At 44.8% G+C, this 16,843-nt stretch overlaps 1 protein-coding gene across 1 annotated transcript in view; it reads right to left on the minus strand.

Annotated features, from left to right (window-relative positions):
- The window catches only part of ITGA9 (integrin subunit alpha 9), a 237,380-nt gene that overhangs the window by 173,828 nt on the left and 46,709 nt on the right, over positions 1 to 16,843 (minus strand). The window contains exons 9-13 of the mRNA XM_077302684.1: positions 14,795 to 14,932; positions 9,909 to 10,014; positions 8,937 to 9,031; positions 4,978 to 5,068; positions 4,229 to 4,274 (exon numbers count right to left, since the gene is read on the minus strand). Of these exons, the coding sequence (XP_077158799.1) occupies positions 4,229 to 4,274; positions 4,978 to 5,068; positions 8,937 to 9,031; positions 9,909 to 10,014; positions 14,795 to 14,932 (476 nt within the window). The remainder of the gene's footprint in view (positions 1 to 4,228; positions 4,275 to 4,977; positions 5,069 to 8,936; positions 9,032 to 9,908; positions 10,015 to 14,794; positions 14,933 to 16,843) is intronic.

A 16,843-nucleotide genomic window follows, 5' to 3' on the forward strand; every position in this document is an offset into this window, starting at 1 on the left:
TGGATAAGGCACTTTCAATGTATTTTAAAAGATTACCCTGTTCTGCATGGGAAAATTCAGCTGCAAAAGCACATTGAAAGTGCCTTATCCAATGTGTGCAGAATGGGCCTAGGCTCTCAACATGGCGGCCATTTACTGTTACATTGACTGTTCGGTGTGGAAAACAATAAATGCCTATAAAACCCAAAAACAATGCCATTCTGACTGAGGAGTTGGAACTGCATTCCCAGATGGAAAATATTATCTTTCTTAGACTATTTCTTGATCTATATATAAAGTGATGTTAACCACAAAAAAGAATTAATCCCACCAATGCTGGTTTTCCTGGGGAGTTCCAAATATCCATCTGAAAGAAGCACACACGCAGTATCGGTTCTCATCCACCCCCAAATCAAAGATGGCTTCCCCAAAATCTTTGATTACCACTTGGCAGGACGAGTGTTATTTTTGGCACAGCAGTTTTATAGAACCTTTTGGGGAGGAGAAGGGCCTGCTGTTCCACCCTAATCTTAATCCAAATAAATGCCGCCCACTTCCGGGCTGGCAGGAGCTGCAACTGATCGGCCTCGCTAACCAGTGACGCGCTGATCTCTAAAGAAATAAACAGAGGCTGATTCGACGGGTCGAATTGGGTTGGGTGCAGGAACCTGTGATGCGTCACAGCCCTGATTTTGCAAGATATTGAGTATTACATATATACATATGAAATGGAGATAGATAAGCACCTATGTGTCCTGAGCTCTTGGGAGAAAGAAGGCAACAGCAAAGAAGGAGATTCGATTGGGCGGGTGGCAGAGCAATAGTTCAGCCATAAGAGCACGTTTCCCAGCATTCCGTAACAGGGAGTCAAGCTTCCCCAGACCAGCTGATGAGCAGGACATGATGGACACAGCCAGCCCTTGTTTTGCTACCTGGGAGACATGGATAGATTTCTCACTCCAATTTTAGCCATTATGTCTAGGCCAGTCATTCTCAACCAGGGTTACTGGTAGCCCAAGAGTTACTCCAGAGCCCCAAAGTGGTTACTCCAGTGTGTGTGTGTGGGGGGGGGGGCATTTATAAAATAACTAACCCAGGGAGGAGGCAGAAGGACACATTGGCTTTCTGCTCATCTGCCTGGTCTGCGGTGGCCTTGTTGAATCCACACACAATGGAAAAGGAATGGAAAGCTGAATCTGCTGCATTCCCCCCATTGGCTCCTTTCATTTCTTCCCTATCAGAGCCCTGCCCATAGTAAAATGTCTGTTGCAAGCAAAGAGATTCAGATATTCGAGCAGGAGATGACTGTGTCCAATGCCACAGAGTTCACCCTTCAAAACAGCCATTTTCTCCAAAGAAATGGATCTCTGTAGTTTAGAGACGAGCTACAATTCCAGGGGATCCTCAGGTCCCACCTGGAGGGTGACATCTCTAGCTGAGAGCTACTACACCTGGATCCAGTGCAAAGACTGTGCACAGCCAGTACAACGATTCCCCTTTTTCCAGTTTGCAGCCACTTACAACCCTGGGGAAATATATTCCCAGTTCTTGCTAGGAATGCCAAACTCCTGGTGGTGCCTCAAGATGCACCCAAGTTACAAATTATTTCCAAATCATACAGATCATTTCCCCTGAGGAGAACTGCTGCATCGCATGGTGGGCTTTATGACAGCTGAGATGAATGCTCATGCAAAGTACTGCACACACAAAAATGAAACTAACTTCTTATTTAACAAACATTTTATTTTATCAAAGATGCCATGGACACTGTAGACATATCTCTTCCGGGGATGTGGCAGGGAGGTGTGGCCAGCTGGCATCACTTCCAGGACTACTTGAAGCCTGAAGAATATTTCAAGGGTTACTCCACAGTTAAAAGGCTGAGAAAAGCTGGTCTAGGCAATGAGGAAGGGGACTGAGCAATGGCGTGCCAGTTTGATACAGTGGTTAGGAGTGCGGAATTCTAATCTGGCGAGCCGGGTTTGATTCCATGCTCCCCCACATGCAGCCAGCTGGGTGACCTTGGGCTCACCATGGCACTGATAAAGCTGTTCTGACTGAGCAGTAATGTCAGGGCTCTCTCAGCCTCACCTCCCTCACAGGGTTTCTGTTGTGGGGAGAGGAAAAGGAAGGCGACTGTAAGCTGCTTTGAAACTCCTTCGGGTAAAGAAAAGTGGCATATAAGTACCAACTCTTCTTCTTCTTCAGTAATCTCAGGGGTCTCTCAGCGTCACTTCCCTCACAGGATGTCTTTTGTGGGGAGAGGAAAGGGAAGGCGACTGTAAGCTGCTTTGAGACTCCTTCGGGTATAGAAAAGCGGCATATAAGAACCAACTCGCCATTATCATGCCTCTTAAAAATCCATTTGAAGAGGGGCACATCTTGCAAGAAGCAGAAAGTCTGGCCAGATTCTGAATATCCTCCCAGCGGCTGATGCAGTAATGAGGGGCCCCATAAAGAGGCCAGATGAAAAACAGTTTCACATTCTTTCGCCATCACAGCCACCACACTTGCTTCATTCATTTTATGAGCATGCTTCTCAAGCTGTTTCCTCTAATTAGATCGTTTGCGCACCACCTCTTGCAAGCCCTTCTCCGTAACCACAGCAAAAAAAAAAAAAAAAACCCATCCCTGCCTTTCCTGATTTTGCTGTCACAAGCTATCCAATGAAATCATAAGGTCTCCGGTTACAGAATCATCTCCTGTACATCATGGAAAGAGAAAACCTTGGCATAAGGTTGCTTTGATAACCTGTTATGCCAGGAGTGGCCAAACGGTGTCTCTCCAGATGCCCAGCAGGGGCTCATGGTCATTGTAGTTCATGGATATCTGGAGAGACATCATTTGGCCACCCCTGAGTAATGGAGTCTAACACAGGTGTGGCCAAAAGGTGTCTCTCCAGACTGACTCTGCTATATATTAATTAAAAACACTTTGCATCTTGACTCAGTACAGAGGTGGCTTTTAAGAGCTCAGGCAACCAATGGGGTGAACAGCAGCAATAGAACTGCTTCTCCATTGGCTAGAGGCATTCATACTTGATGTAGTTCTCCTGCCTGGGACCTCAAACACAGCACCAGTACACAGATTTACAGCCCTGAATCACCGTTATACATCACTGTCCACCAGAATGCTCTCTCGCAGTCCAACAGTGGACGTCAATGACAATCACAGACCCATCCTGCATTTCTCTCTTGATCCCAGGGTTGAAGGATCTGTGTGTGGATCAACGGCTACCTGGCCAGGCAGCCACCACATGAAAGGAGGAACAAGTCTAAAATGCCCATCCTGAGCTGGAATGACAGAAGGGGGAGATTTCATTCCATTCACTCTCCCTCTACAGAGCCCCACGACCAACATAGCTGTCAAACTACATGAGCCCCACAACCCAACCTGGTAAGTAGATAGCCTCCTCGTTTAAGTACTTTCATCAATCTTCTTCAAATTGGAGATAACAGCCATTGCCGGCTATGGGGAAGCACTATCCACTGAGTAGCTTGATGGAGCCTTATCTCAAGCAGCTGGAACCCCTCGGAGTAAACACACCACTTTAAAGAGACTTGTCGGCAGCCTAAACACCCCCTTTTTGCATGAGCCCCACAACCCTAAGAACCAATCTGCCCAGAATTTTTTTGTTTATTTGATTTCTATACTGCCCTGCTGTATGGCTCAGGGCGGTTTACATATAACATCATAGGGGGATACATGGAATGAGTCAACATACAACATAGTCAAATACAACAACAACAATGGTTCTAAACAACACAGTGATCCCAACAACAACAATATAACAAGAACAGAAACTTAGCTAAAACCCCTAGAGAGGTCAGACTGGTTCAGGCCATGGAGGGGATTGTCTCCATGTTGAGAGTTGAGAGGAATTGCCAGGTCAAGAGAAAGACAGGAAGGTTCTGTGATCCTTGTGCCCACAGAGCACTAGATTTAACCCAGTACTAGAAGCCGAATACCACTTGTGCTAATTGCCTGTCTTCAGGGTACAATTTCCATAACCACCAAAATTAGGAAAGCAATTTTGATTATGGAAACATTAACATGTCTCACTGCTATTATTTCTTGGCTATTGTGTAAGCACTGCCAACAGATATTATCTATGTTGGCGGCACATGCCTAGAAGCAATTTAGTTTCTCCCCCCCCCCCCCCAATATATCTGCAGAAGAACTGAAAAGAAGTTACAGGAGTTAGAAACACGATATCTTATCAAAGGGGGGGAAAGATAAATGAGCTCACCTTAGAAGAATCACATTGTTCGACATAAAGGCTCCAATCGTCACATCTGAAAACATTGTTTTGCAATATTTAAAGAATTGTAATACAGTGTGAAACACACAGTAACTTCCCTGCATCATAGTTTGACATTTTCTTTTGGAATAGGGAGACTCACTTTCCTGCAGTGTAATGGTTCCAATCAATTTCTGTTGATGCATTCTTACCCAATTCCCATCCATGTTTCCACGATGATATGACGTTTTCTCCATGGTGGTTCCACCATGGTAGCATATCTAGGGGGTTCAGAAGGAGCCCTCCTCTTTGCTCCAGCAGAAAAGTGAGTAGGATCCAATCCAACCAATTACCCTTTTAACAACTTAGCGTGGGATCATGGAATATTACAATATGGACTTTAATTGGCCCATGCCAAAAAAAGGAATCATCAGGCAAGGTACACATTTCCTTTCAGAGATACAGTTAATAATAGCCTAAATATATACAAACTGTATTTCCCTTTTTTTCATTCCTCCTAATGAGTTTCTTAATGACAAGTGTGGGAGGAGAGGTTCAAATCTGTTCTAAACTCAAAATCAAACTGCCAACAGATAAGCACATACTGAAAGGCTTATCATAACAGTATATTTTTGAAAGGACAAAGGGATAGTGGAAACATTCAGCCTATGAATTTTCAGTTCACAATTCATACGTTATTTCTCATTGACTGTGTCTGTTGCTTTGCTTTATTCTTCTAACTGGTGTTGCAAACCTACCTGGATAACCATTTCCATCCATATCAACTCCTCCAGAAATAGACTGACCAAACATCTGCAATCTCGGGCTGATCCTTTTCCCTGATATTTTCTGTAACAGACAACATAGAATTGGGATCAGCAGAATCAAGCAAATGTGGAAATGTTTAAGCTGCTTGTGAACTTGTTGCCGCACTCAAGGACAAATCTCCTGCTGGCTTGGGAGGAACCGTGACCTAGAAAAACCACATGTTCATCTCGATCAAACCACTGACTAAGTATGAGAACAGTACAGTTTTTGATCTCTCTGCTGTCCCAATACTCACTTCTGTATCCAGTTCACTGTTATTAAACCTGTTGGGCTCAAAGCAATTTTCAGATCCATAATATACTCTGTTTGGTATGGCAGAAGAAGTTTATCCGTACACTGGTCATCATATTGTTGCTTATTTTTCCAACTCATGAATCCTATAACAATGACCCATCGCACAATAAGATTAGATTTAATCTCAACCACTAAAATCTCCGGGGCAGTGAAAAAATACTCTACTCCCCCTTCCCACAGCTCAACAAATTCTCCCAACTGTGCCTCGGGGGAGGGGGAGAGATGTTAATTGGGAGGTAGCCTGATCCAGCTATTCTGAGGAAAGCCCCCCAGATCTTATCTGTCCCAACCTCAAGCAAATACCTCATGGAATAACTCTATCGTGCAATCCCTGCAGAATGGTAGAAGCTCCGACAGGGCCCTCAGCTCCTCTGGGAGCTCATTCCACCAGGTTGGGGCCAGCACTGAAAAGGCCCTGGCCCTGGTCAAGGCCAGGCACACTTCCCACAGTATAGGGTTCACCTGCAGGAGCATAAGGCAATAGGCAGCCCCTCAGATATGTGGGGCCCAGGCTGTGGATGGCCTTAAAGGTGTTGCAAACCTGTTGCAAACCAGAACCTTGAACTTGATCTGGGATGCAACGGGCAACCAGTGCAGCTGCCTCAGCACTGGATAAATACAGGCCCTCCAATTTGTTCCTGCGAATTATAGTGAAATACCAGAAAATATTTTCTGAGTGGACCTTCACGAGCTCTCCAGTATCTGCAAAGCACCCCTGGGCACAAGCCCCATAATTCAGATGGTCAACAACATTGATTCTCCATATGCCAAGTGGACAAGGATCCATGACCCCAGTGCCATTCATTTAGGACAACTTCATTAGGCCAATCCTGCATTGAGTTGGGATTGGACTAGATTGCCTATATGACCCTTTCCAACTCCAGGATTTGATCAAACACAGTATCCCCACAGGGGGAGGGGAGATAGCACAATGGCCTGTGATTTAGAGATAAAGCACTCACTCTGCAGCAGACAAAATCTTCCAGGCAAATATGTTATTACGTTTCTTGCTGCCATCCATTAAAAAAGTTGAAATATTGGCCCAACACTCAGATGGGAAATCAAACAGAAAATGGCAAAGTTCAAAGTCCCAAGGAGAGCAAAGAGATCTTAAACCTCTGGTCTCATGAAGTCATGAAGAAAAATTTCCCACATTTGAACTGATAGCATTAAGGCAACCAAAAGCAGCTGAGTTCCTCAAATTACATTTGCACAAGAGAATGTGGCTCCGCTTTTGTGGGGGGTCCCTGTTAGGGTGGCAAACCAGGGCTCTACATATCCCACAGACATCTGCAGGCAATTAGGGCATAAAAGGTTGCAGCATAATGCTACGCAGCTTTGAGAACTGCAAACTAAACCAAAGGCCCCGAAAAACTCAGCTAGACAGTATCTGCTTAGTATATACATTTATCTGCAAGTTCATTGAGGGGCTTCATTTGTACCTGCAGAGGTAAAAACCAGCCATTCAAAATGCGGAAAAAAACACACTGCTGTAAAGAAATGGCCCTTTCTTCAACCACACGCAGGTTGTTTTTTAAGTCATAGCATTTAGATCAGGGGTAGTCAAACTGCAGCCCTCCACATGTCCATGGACTACAGTTCCCATGAGACCCTGCCAGCATTTGCTGGCAGGGGCTCATGGGAATTGTAGTCCATGGACATCTGGAGGGCCGCAGTTTGACTACCCCTGATTTAGATGGTTCAGAGCTATAGTTCAAATCAAGGCCAGGTAGATGGACACCACAAACATCTGAAACCATTGGATGGATTTGAAGGCCAAAGGACTGGCTGACTTTCAGCCCTGTCCCGTATGAACAAGACACAGCATTGAAACAAAGCTACTATAAAGGGGAAAGGAGGGGAAAGACCCCAATGAAAAGGAACGGGGAAAGGGATGGCAGGAACTTATCATGAAGAAGATCGCAAAAGCTGAGGAAAGATCTAGCAGGAGACGGCAGCCAGCTTTCCTGTCTGTTGATGTTTGTTTCAAATCTTGATACTAAAATAACATTAAAAATAAAGAAAAACACCAATCTAATACTAATCTGAACTGCTCATACTCATTCAAGTTCATTCATTTTTCCCATTCCTCATGCAGAGAAGACAGAGTCCTTCATGTATACTTCCCAGAGACAGCTGTGCCAATAGGGGCAGTTCTAGAAATCTAATAAATCTAATCTAATCTGCTGTGAATTATCACTTACAAAAAGTATTATAAAAAGGGAATTTGTTGGCAATTTTGTTTTTAAAAAAACAAATGCATTCTAAGCAATCGGTCCCCAGTAGAGCTAATCAGCTACAGCTTGCTCTAAGAATCCCAAATATGACCACTAAAATTCTGACTTTGCATCCTGCATAGGCTCCCACCCAGCAACAACACAAAATATTTATAACAGAACTTTAAACTGCTAAAGGAAAAGGAAAAACAATAGCATTGTAAACCCAAAAAAATAAAATTACTACCACCAAAATTAGTCCAAAAGACTGATGTTGTGATCACACATGCTGGCATGTTTGTTTGCTTATAGATTACCACTCACTGGAGGAGGCAGGTCTACGTAACTGAAAAACTTCAGTTCCTGCCGCTCTTAACCACAACACCAAGAACAAAAAACCAATGTGACTGAGGTTACCTGTTCAAGGTCTGCCTCTTCTTTAGTCCTTGTACCAACTTTGTACATGATGGAGGACAGTGGTGGGTACCAAGTCCTCCATCGAAATGAGTCAGTGGCCCATTGTTTGTAGTAACCCTTTCCTTGATAAAGAAACAATTCACCTTTCTTGACTAATAATTCTGGTGCAAGCCATATTTAGAAACAAGATTTTAACTCACACAAAGCTCAGAGTTCACAAGTGGTCACAAGGAAAAGACGGGCTGTATTTGCATTTCTTAAATCCACTTTCACATTTTCCAGTATACATGATGTGTGAAACCAACTGGGTCAAGATTCCCAAATCCAACTTCCAGTCACACCTTCATGTGGGATCAACCTTTTACAACATCTCCATCGCTCCTTTTTGCTCCAAATACTGTGAGAGGAGAGTAGGGTTTCCAGGCTTTACTCCTGAGCCATTTTCATCCATGAAAACAGCCAAAGGGAGCTTGCTTACTCCTTCCTACAGATCCACGTGCCCTAGAATATACATGTAGAGTCTAATGAAGGGGCAAACAAACTCTCCTGCAGCTGTCTTCAAACATGTAGCCCCTTCAAACATGAAGCCCCTTCTAGAATCAATTACACTATGGCAAATCCTCAGATAAGATTGTCTCTTATCACTAGTCCTTAAGAACATCATGTAGGGGATATTGATCTGAGGTTGAAAGTGGATACAGAGAATCACATGCTGAACAGTGCAAATGACAGCTACTTAGGCAAAGGTACCTGAAACAGCTTAAGCATGAGTATCTTGGGCAGCCCTACAAAGTCAAGTCACTTGCACTGTGTGTGTGTGTGGGGGGGGGGGGAGACCCTTCAAAATTGAAAATAGGGCAAGTAGCCCCATTCAACATAATTTCTTACATCCGTACCAACTTTGTGTATATACCATGGAACACATCCTAAGAGTGCCGCAATGTTATACAAACAAGACTTACCATAGAATATTGTGGTACAATCCCACCAGAATGTCCATGGTAGATATAAACTGCTCCAATGTAATCGTCTTCTTTAGGGGCACCAATGGCAACATCTAAAATTCAGTATAACAAGTTCCTTTCAGCAAAGATGGAGAACCATCAATTCATTACTTGACTGGCTCAGAGGACAATACAGAACAGAAATACTACATTGCTGAAGTTAATGTCTACTGTTTAAAAAACTGCACATACCCACATGCCTATCAATATCTCAAGAAGACACTTATAGGAAATATTAGCAATAGGAAAAACTATTTAAATTAATCCCTTAAAAGCAAATGAATTAATCAACCTGCAGGGCCTACAAGATAGAGCTGCTCCACTGGACCTGTGGTTGAGGCCCACACAACAACATGGCCTCCCTAAACAGACAACATCTGATCCCACCTTGTTTGGACATTATAGCACTTTGTTCCCTCAGGTGGCAGGCCTCAGTAAAATTGTCAAGCGTTGACCGGTCCCCGGTGATAAAAAGGTTGGGGACCACTGATCTAGTCCAACCCCCTGCACTATGCTGGACATTCACAACCCTATCGCTCATCCACTGTCACCTGCCGCCCCCTTGAACCTTCACGAAATCAGCCTCTCCGTCAGATGGCTATTCAGCCTCTGCTTAAAACTTTCAGGAACTTCTTCCAGATGTTTAGACAAAATGTCTTTTGAATTAATTTCATCTAATAGGTAATGGTCTGTCCCTTCGAGGCAAAAGAGAACAACTCTGCTCCATCCTCTATATGGCACCCTTTTAAATACTTGAAGATGGCTGTTAGGTCCCCTCACAGTCGTCTCCTCTCCAGGCTAAACAGACCAAGCTCCCCCAACTTTTCCTCATACGTCTTGGTCTCCCCCCATGTTTCCCCCCGAGACATTGTGCACCTCTTATTAAGCAAAAACCAACAACGCACATGTATAAAAAGGAAAGGCACTGACCTGAGAATCCATCATCGTCAATATCCCCCAGGGAAGCCATACTTTCCCCAAAGTGTGCATTGTAGGCATTATCACCATTCAGGACAAGCTGCTCTTCCATGACTCCCTAGCAAACAGGAAACAGGACTGGCTAAGAAAAACACAGTGAGCATTGAATGGTACACAGCCTCTTTGCTGGAACGCACTGGGGGCACATGTCCCGCAGGAAGCACCTGGAGCATGACAGGGCTAAGACTCTGGCCAGAACTTCCGTGAGTGCGGTAAAACCTGCCTCTTACAAAAGGAAACGCTCTGGGCTTTAAAAAGGAATCTGATTGCTCCTGAAAAGGAAGCAGCCAGCCAGGAGGACAGAGTAACAGACCAATTGATGACGAAACAGTAACATGTGAAGAACTACTAGAGTCCGACACTTTTTACATATTGCAGCTAAAATCCCTGTATGCCTGAAAGGCTCTGACAGTTGGGAGGAAAGAACCCAACCAGAATTCAGTCATTTCTGCTTTGCTCAGAGGCGCAAATACGGTGAAATCTTAGAACAGCACACATGTGAGCAGAAATCCCATGTAATAATCCTTCCTCAGAAAACGTGGGTGGGAATTCTGGTGGGCATATTCCGCACATGTTCCTCATTAGAAGTGACATTCCGCATTTGGCTGAATACTGTTCCAGCTGCTAAGATGTCCTGTGTCTTGAGTGCTATAAACAGGTAACACATCGCAATTGCGAGGGGAGTGGGGGGAGCTAGATAAAAAAATGTAATAAATGTAGGACAGCCAGGGAAATCAAGTCATCAGATAACCTCATCACTTGCCAGAACTGGTTTATTCTTGTGTGCAGAATACAAGGGAGGGGGGAACAAGCTGCTAGATGTAGCCCTAACATATTTGAAAAATCTGTTTTCTTCTTGCATGAAAGTCATGCAACAAGAACCAAAAATTTAAAAAGTCAGGGAAGTTATTTGGCTGATTATTCTAGAAAGTGTTCTCGCCTCTATTTTTAACCTATTATCGAGTCATCAGGTGCAGAAGAAAATTCTGAATTGTATAGGCCAGATGTGGATGCTTACTTAGCTACAACTGCCACTGGATTCATTCATGCATACAAAGCTGAGAGCAGCACCATCAAGGGCACCACAACGGACCTCTTCTAGGCAGGAGGACTGGGGAGGGGGGAAAATCTGTCCTAGCTAGGCTTGCATAGGATCAAGGCTTGAGAACAACTACTTGCTCCCTGGCTGAGAAGACAGCGTTGACAGGTCTCCCCTGGTCACTTGTGGGCATGTGCGGGGAGGGGTAAGGGTTCCCAGATCCAGGGTGGGGAACTCCTGGATATTTGGGGATGGAGCCTGGGAAGGGAAGGGCTCTCGGTGGAGTACAATGTCACAGAGCTCTCCTTCCAAAGTATCCACTTTCTCCAGGGGAGCTAATCTCTGTACTCTGGAGATGAGTTGTCATTCTGGGAAATCACCAGGTCCTGTCTCAAGGCTGGCATCCCTAGCAGAAGATGGGACACAAAAATCATATCGAAGCACAAGAGGGCTAAAAAGATGTGAGAGTGACATTGCCCACTGCTTCATACTTGGTCTGTGGTAGAAACCTGATGTTTTGGCACATATCTGAAGGATGTGGTTTGATTTTTCATCTAAAAATTATAACTTTGGAGTCAGGAGGCGGGGGTGTTACCAAACAGAGGGATTGCAGAAGCAAGGAAACCACTTTGCAAAGTAACAGAAAGTGATTTATGCCCAAGAGGGCAGATGTTCAAGAACAATCTAAGAGAATAACGTTTTGTCTATAACTCCTACCAGAGTTCCCACAAAAACCATCATGGATGTATTTAACTGGGTCTCTGCCACCTACCTCCAACTCCTCCAGAGAAAGAGAACATTCCCACAGTAAACCGAATGGGCTGCTTAAACAAGCTTTAAACATCACAAGGTGTTTTTAACCAATTTGTTTGGGAATGAGAAGAGATTTCATTTGGGAAAATTGCAATAAAACGTTTTGGGGGAGTCTTCAGGAAATTGTAATAAATGGGGGGATCATTTTGAAAGCTGCTGACATAAAGAAAATTCCTACATACCAAATCTGTAAGAAAAACAAAGAGGGAAATGTTCTGTTTTATGGTGTTTTTCTTTTCTTCAGTGTTCACCACTAGGAACAATTTTATTTTGCCCCAAGGCTCCACATGCAGAACACATAATATTATACGTGCATAGCTGCTCTCTTTGGGCACGTGCAAGTAATCGGAGAAGGGCCTGAGTGGGTGGAGTGAGAACCAAACTGGTCACAGCGACTGAACGAGAGCACATTTTGAACGGCAGAAATATAAACAAGGCTCGAGGAGAGGGTTACCAATGAGCACATTTAGAATTTCACACAATTTTATATTGATGCACTACAGTTTGAGGGGATACAGAAACCAGCTGGTAACCTTTTCCTGTCTTATCTTCTTGCAAGGCCTCTCATTCTCCTGTTGTTGTTTTTTCCTATTTATCTGTCATTTTTGCCTTCTCACCAAGCACTCTACAACTACATACAGCTCCTTACCACTGGGGAGACCGGATTCAAATCTCACTACCACAGAAGGCAGTGGGAGGCATCAAGCTAAGTGATCCCTCTCAGCTCTTAAAATAACCCCGGGAATAATAATAATAATAATAATAATAATAATAATAATAATAATAATAATAATAATAATAATAATAATAATAATAATAATAATAATATTTATTAACCCCATCTCCCCGTGAAGGCTCAAAGCAGGTTACAAAATTTGGCTAAAACCCCCCCTGATATCCCATTAAAACCGATAAAAAACCAGAAATACAAGTAATACAAAAACCCATAGACCAAGAACTGGGGCGAAAAGCAACTCCTCCTAAGCCTAGACCCAGATCTTCTGCATCTAGAGGGGGAGGTGTAGAGGGTGCTGATAGACCTCGCTACTGCCATTCTTAAGAGGGTGAATGAGACATCCATACCCCTCCACACACACAGAGACACGCACACAACCTTGCAGAACAGCAGGAAGCAAACACAACACAACACAGAGGGATCTAATCTTGCAGATGAGATACCAGACACAGTAAAGTCAGCTGGCTCAAATCTAAACACTATCGCAGCCAATCTGGGAACTGAATCCATCCATCCAAAAATCAGTGTTCACAGCTACACTTCTGACAAGATTATCTTATCACCATCTGAAGGGCTCTCCATCCATCACGTATAGGAGACCTTAAAGGCCTTTCAGAGTTGCAGACCCCTTGTCTCCAAATACCCACAGTGCTGCTATACATCTTCAACTGTCTAAAGAACAACCAAAACTAGTGGGGTGCCAGTGGGCAAGCCGGACCTTAAGTGACCTAAGTGACCATGGTCTGAGACCCATATGTTGGAAACCAAAGCTCAAACAACATTTATTTGGGGAGACATTTTCACAAACAGAAGCGTCTCTGAGAAAACCCATATGGCTCGTGTTCTTTCAAAACAAGTTCTGGTCATTTTGGAAGACAGGAAGTTTATGTTGATTTTTTTCCCTAGACTACTGTTTGTTCACTGAAGGGTCACCGAGATTGTGCAACGTGCAGTTGGGCAACAAAGCCTCCAGTCATGTCTTGTTCTGAGCGTGGATTTTTTAATAAGTAACAACTCTGTGACTTCTTATCACTGGGGCTCCTGTTCTCTCTGCTTTGCCTCAGTTACAGGTTAAACAGGCTTATTTCTCATTCCTCCAGAAGATACTACGGCTAATCCAAAAGTCAACACACTTAAAAGCGAAATCTCCACGAGATAATGCAGAACTAGGATTCGATAACAAACCTGATACCATTGTGCTTGAATTTTAAAAAGCATTGCAAACAGCTTTCTCATTGTAGAAAATAATCCTATTTTAGGGGCTATTTCTCCTGCTGTGCAGATTTACTCCCAGATCACTACCGCCTGGGCACCTCCTATAATCTGTGGCCATTATGAGGCCTGGGCTGGGTCAGAGCTACTGATGGCCATTGCCAAATTTAAACTCAGAGGATGTGTTCTCCAATACAGATCCCCTGACCAACTGCTTAGAGCAAGGAACCTAGAATCATAGAATCATAGAGTTGGAAGGGGCCATTCAGGCAATCTAGTCCAACCCCCTGCTCAACGCAGGATCAGCCCTAAGCATCCTAAAGCATCCAAGAAAAGTGTGTATCCAACCTTTACTTGAAGACTGCCAGTGAACTCAAAGTACAGCAAGCAGAAGGTACAGTTTAACTGCTGGCCAGACAGAGACAGAAAGCAAAGCTCTTAATGTTTATCCCATCCCTGGTTCACCCAGAGGCTTCATGCTGTCAATCAATCTCTCACTCCCTTCTGCTTCTCAAGAGGGATTTCAGGCCTGAGCACACATTGTCCACAGCAGCTCACTACACAACGTGTCCAGTCTTCAAGTGTAGGAGCTCCAAGCCCCGGAACACTGATACATCCACCCCAATAGGAGCCTGTATTCACCAATGAACTGCGATAATTCTCTCTCTTGCATTTTCTTGGATTTTGGATCCTGCTGTGCAAAACTGTGGGAGAGGGGGTATCAATAGCCACGTATACCTAACTACTGACTTCATGGCCCCCTTCATATGGCCAACAAAGCAAGGTTTTCATGCCACAATCCATGTGATCGAGAGTTTTATTTTAATGCGATGATTTCTGCTGTTTTTCTTATTATGGAATAACATGTCTCTGCTTTTAGCATTCAGCAATATTGACAGGCTTCTTGACATATTTTAAAGACGAGTAATTAAGTTTCAATATTTTGAAAAGTGGTTGGCATCTTGAATACAATGGGCAAATGGCTTGTACAAGGGAGGGGGTGGCAGAGGATTCCCCCAGCATGAGTCCCATACTCACGTTTCCTCGGCTGAGGTAGACGGTGACCTGACCCTCGTCCCGGATCTCGGAGAACATGGGCGCTCCCACCAGGAGGTCTGAAAGTCCGTCAGAATTCAGATCAACTGCACATAAGGAGGAGCCAAAGTAAGAGCCCATCTGCAACCAAGCCGAGTCACAACAAAGCATTCAGTATCTGCCCACACGCAGGACGAAATCATTTACGCTTTTCTTTGTTTGTAGCTGAAGTAGCAACCAGCAGCTCCTAGTCATTCCCTCGGGAGAATCTTTTGGCAACTGCCCCAGTTTGTTCCTACACACACACACACACACACAAAGTAATAAAACATACATACACACACCCCTTACCCCCAAAAAGTACAGTCTCATCATTCTTTCCTAGAGAAGGAAGGGCCCCAAGAAAAAGGAGAAGCTTGAATCAGCGGCTTTCTTTGGAGAATCAGTCAAGCAAAAGGATTCAGGGTTCGACCTGGAGGTCCCTCCGATGTGTGCCAGATTGCCAGAGGTAAACAGAAGTTGAACCAGCCCTGAAAAACCCAGCCAAGTGGTTGGACAACTTTGTTTACCAGCTCTGGCTCCCATGCCCTTGGCAGCTACAAACACCAAGAAATGCTCTCTTCTGATCACCACACTATGCCAGTCTTTGCCAGCTGGCTTCTTCGCCGTTAAAAGCACGAGAGCAGGATCACTTTGTTCCCTTCTGTTAGCAGCTAAGCCCATGGGCTGCCTTCCCTGGCTCCCTCTTGGCAAGGAGCAAAACACAAGAAGCAGCGGACGAGACTTACCTCGGCTGCGTTTCATGACACAGGTAGCGGCCGAGGAGAACATGGCAAGGGGACCGCATAGCATACACGCCACGCATAGCGTGCGTGGTAGATGCAGGGGCGGGGCATGCGTGCCTTTAAGAGGCTCCGTGCATGCCACCCGCCGTCTTTGAGCACCATAGCCGGCCAGCTTCCCACCCTCCCGCTCCTTCTGGTTCCCACCCTCCCGCCCCTTACTTTTCGATGGGTATGGTCATGGGGACCAGGTTACAATTGTCGCAGCTTCAGTTTACGCACGATAGGAGCCTATTGGCAGGGAGACTGGTTTGGGTACTTGACTCCCTGGGGGCTGGGGGGGACAACTTAATGAGACCGGCATACACACAAGTGGGGCCTACTCGGCTGGGAGGCCAGGTGCTCATGGCCAAGTGACCTAGGGGTGCGAAAGTGAGGTGGACGCCTGGTGAGCCCCACGATGGTTGCTTCCTTGGTGAGGGATTCCAGACGCAGAAGAACTGCTCTCCCGGCTGGGATGAGGCAGGTCTCAAGGTGTCCCGGACCCTTGGGTGAGCAGCCAATATGGCTGAAAGGTGGGCTTCTACCGTGCTGGGCCAACCCGTTTGAGTGGCGCTGGAATAAAATGGCTGTGGCCTTATTAATGCCAGCAATAAGTCACTTTTTCATTGGCATGAGATGCCACCCTGCAAATCAAGTTTACCACGCCTTTGCGAACATGGACCACTCCTGGTTTGGCAAGCTGCAGGTTGTGCAGATCTGGGTGACCAGTGCAATGATGAAGATGACAACAGTGTCAAAATTCAGCCCTTCTCCTTAGTGCAGTCATCTGAGGGTTTTGTTTTTAATTTTTTTTTAATAAAACTCACACCTTCTGTTGGATCTTAAACTAAGTTGTGCTTCAAAAGTCATGGTATTTGTGTGTGTGTATGTGCGTGCGTGCGTGCGTGCATGCATGCATGTGTGTTTAGGGCATTTTTAAACAATACGTCCTCCAAAAACTTCAGGGCAGCATTCATGGCTTCCATCTCCTCTACTTTATCCTCACAACCATTCTATGAGGTAGATTAAGCCAAGAGGGAGTGGCTTCACCAAGGTTGCACAGTACGATTCATGGCAAGTGGGCATTTGAACTCAGGTGTCCCAGTCCTAGTTCAATGCTCTAACAATTATACTACACTGCTCTTTTGAAGAGCCAAGCAACACTCAGTTTTTTTAGTTTGTTGAAGGAAACACAGGTAGGCCTTTGTGAACATTCTGACACATATGC

This window comes from Paroedura picta, chromosome 11 (assembly GCF_049243985.1).
Source record: "Paroedura picta isolate Pp20150507F chromosome 11, Ppicta_v3.0, whole genome shotgun sequence".
NCBI classification, from domain to species: Eukaryota; Metazoa; Chordata; class Lepidosauria; order Squamata; family Gekkonidae; genus Paroedura; species Paroedura picta.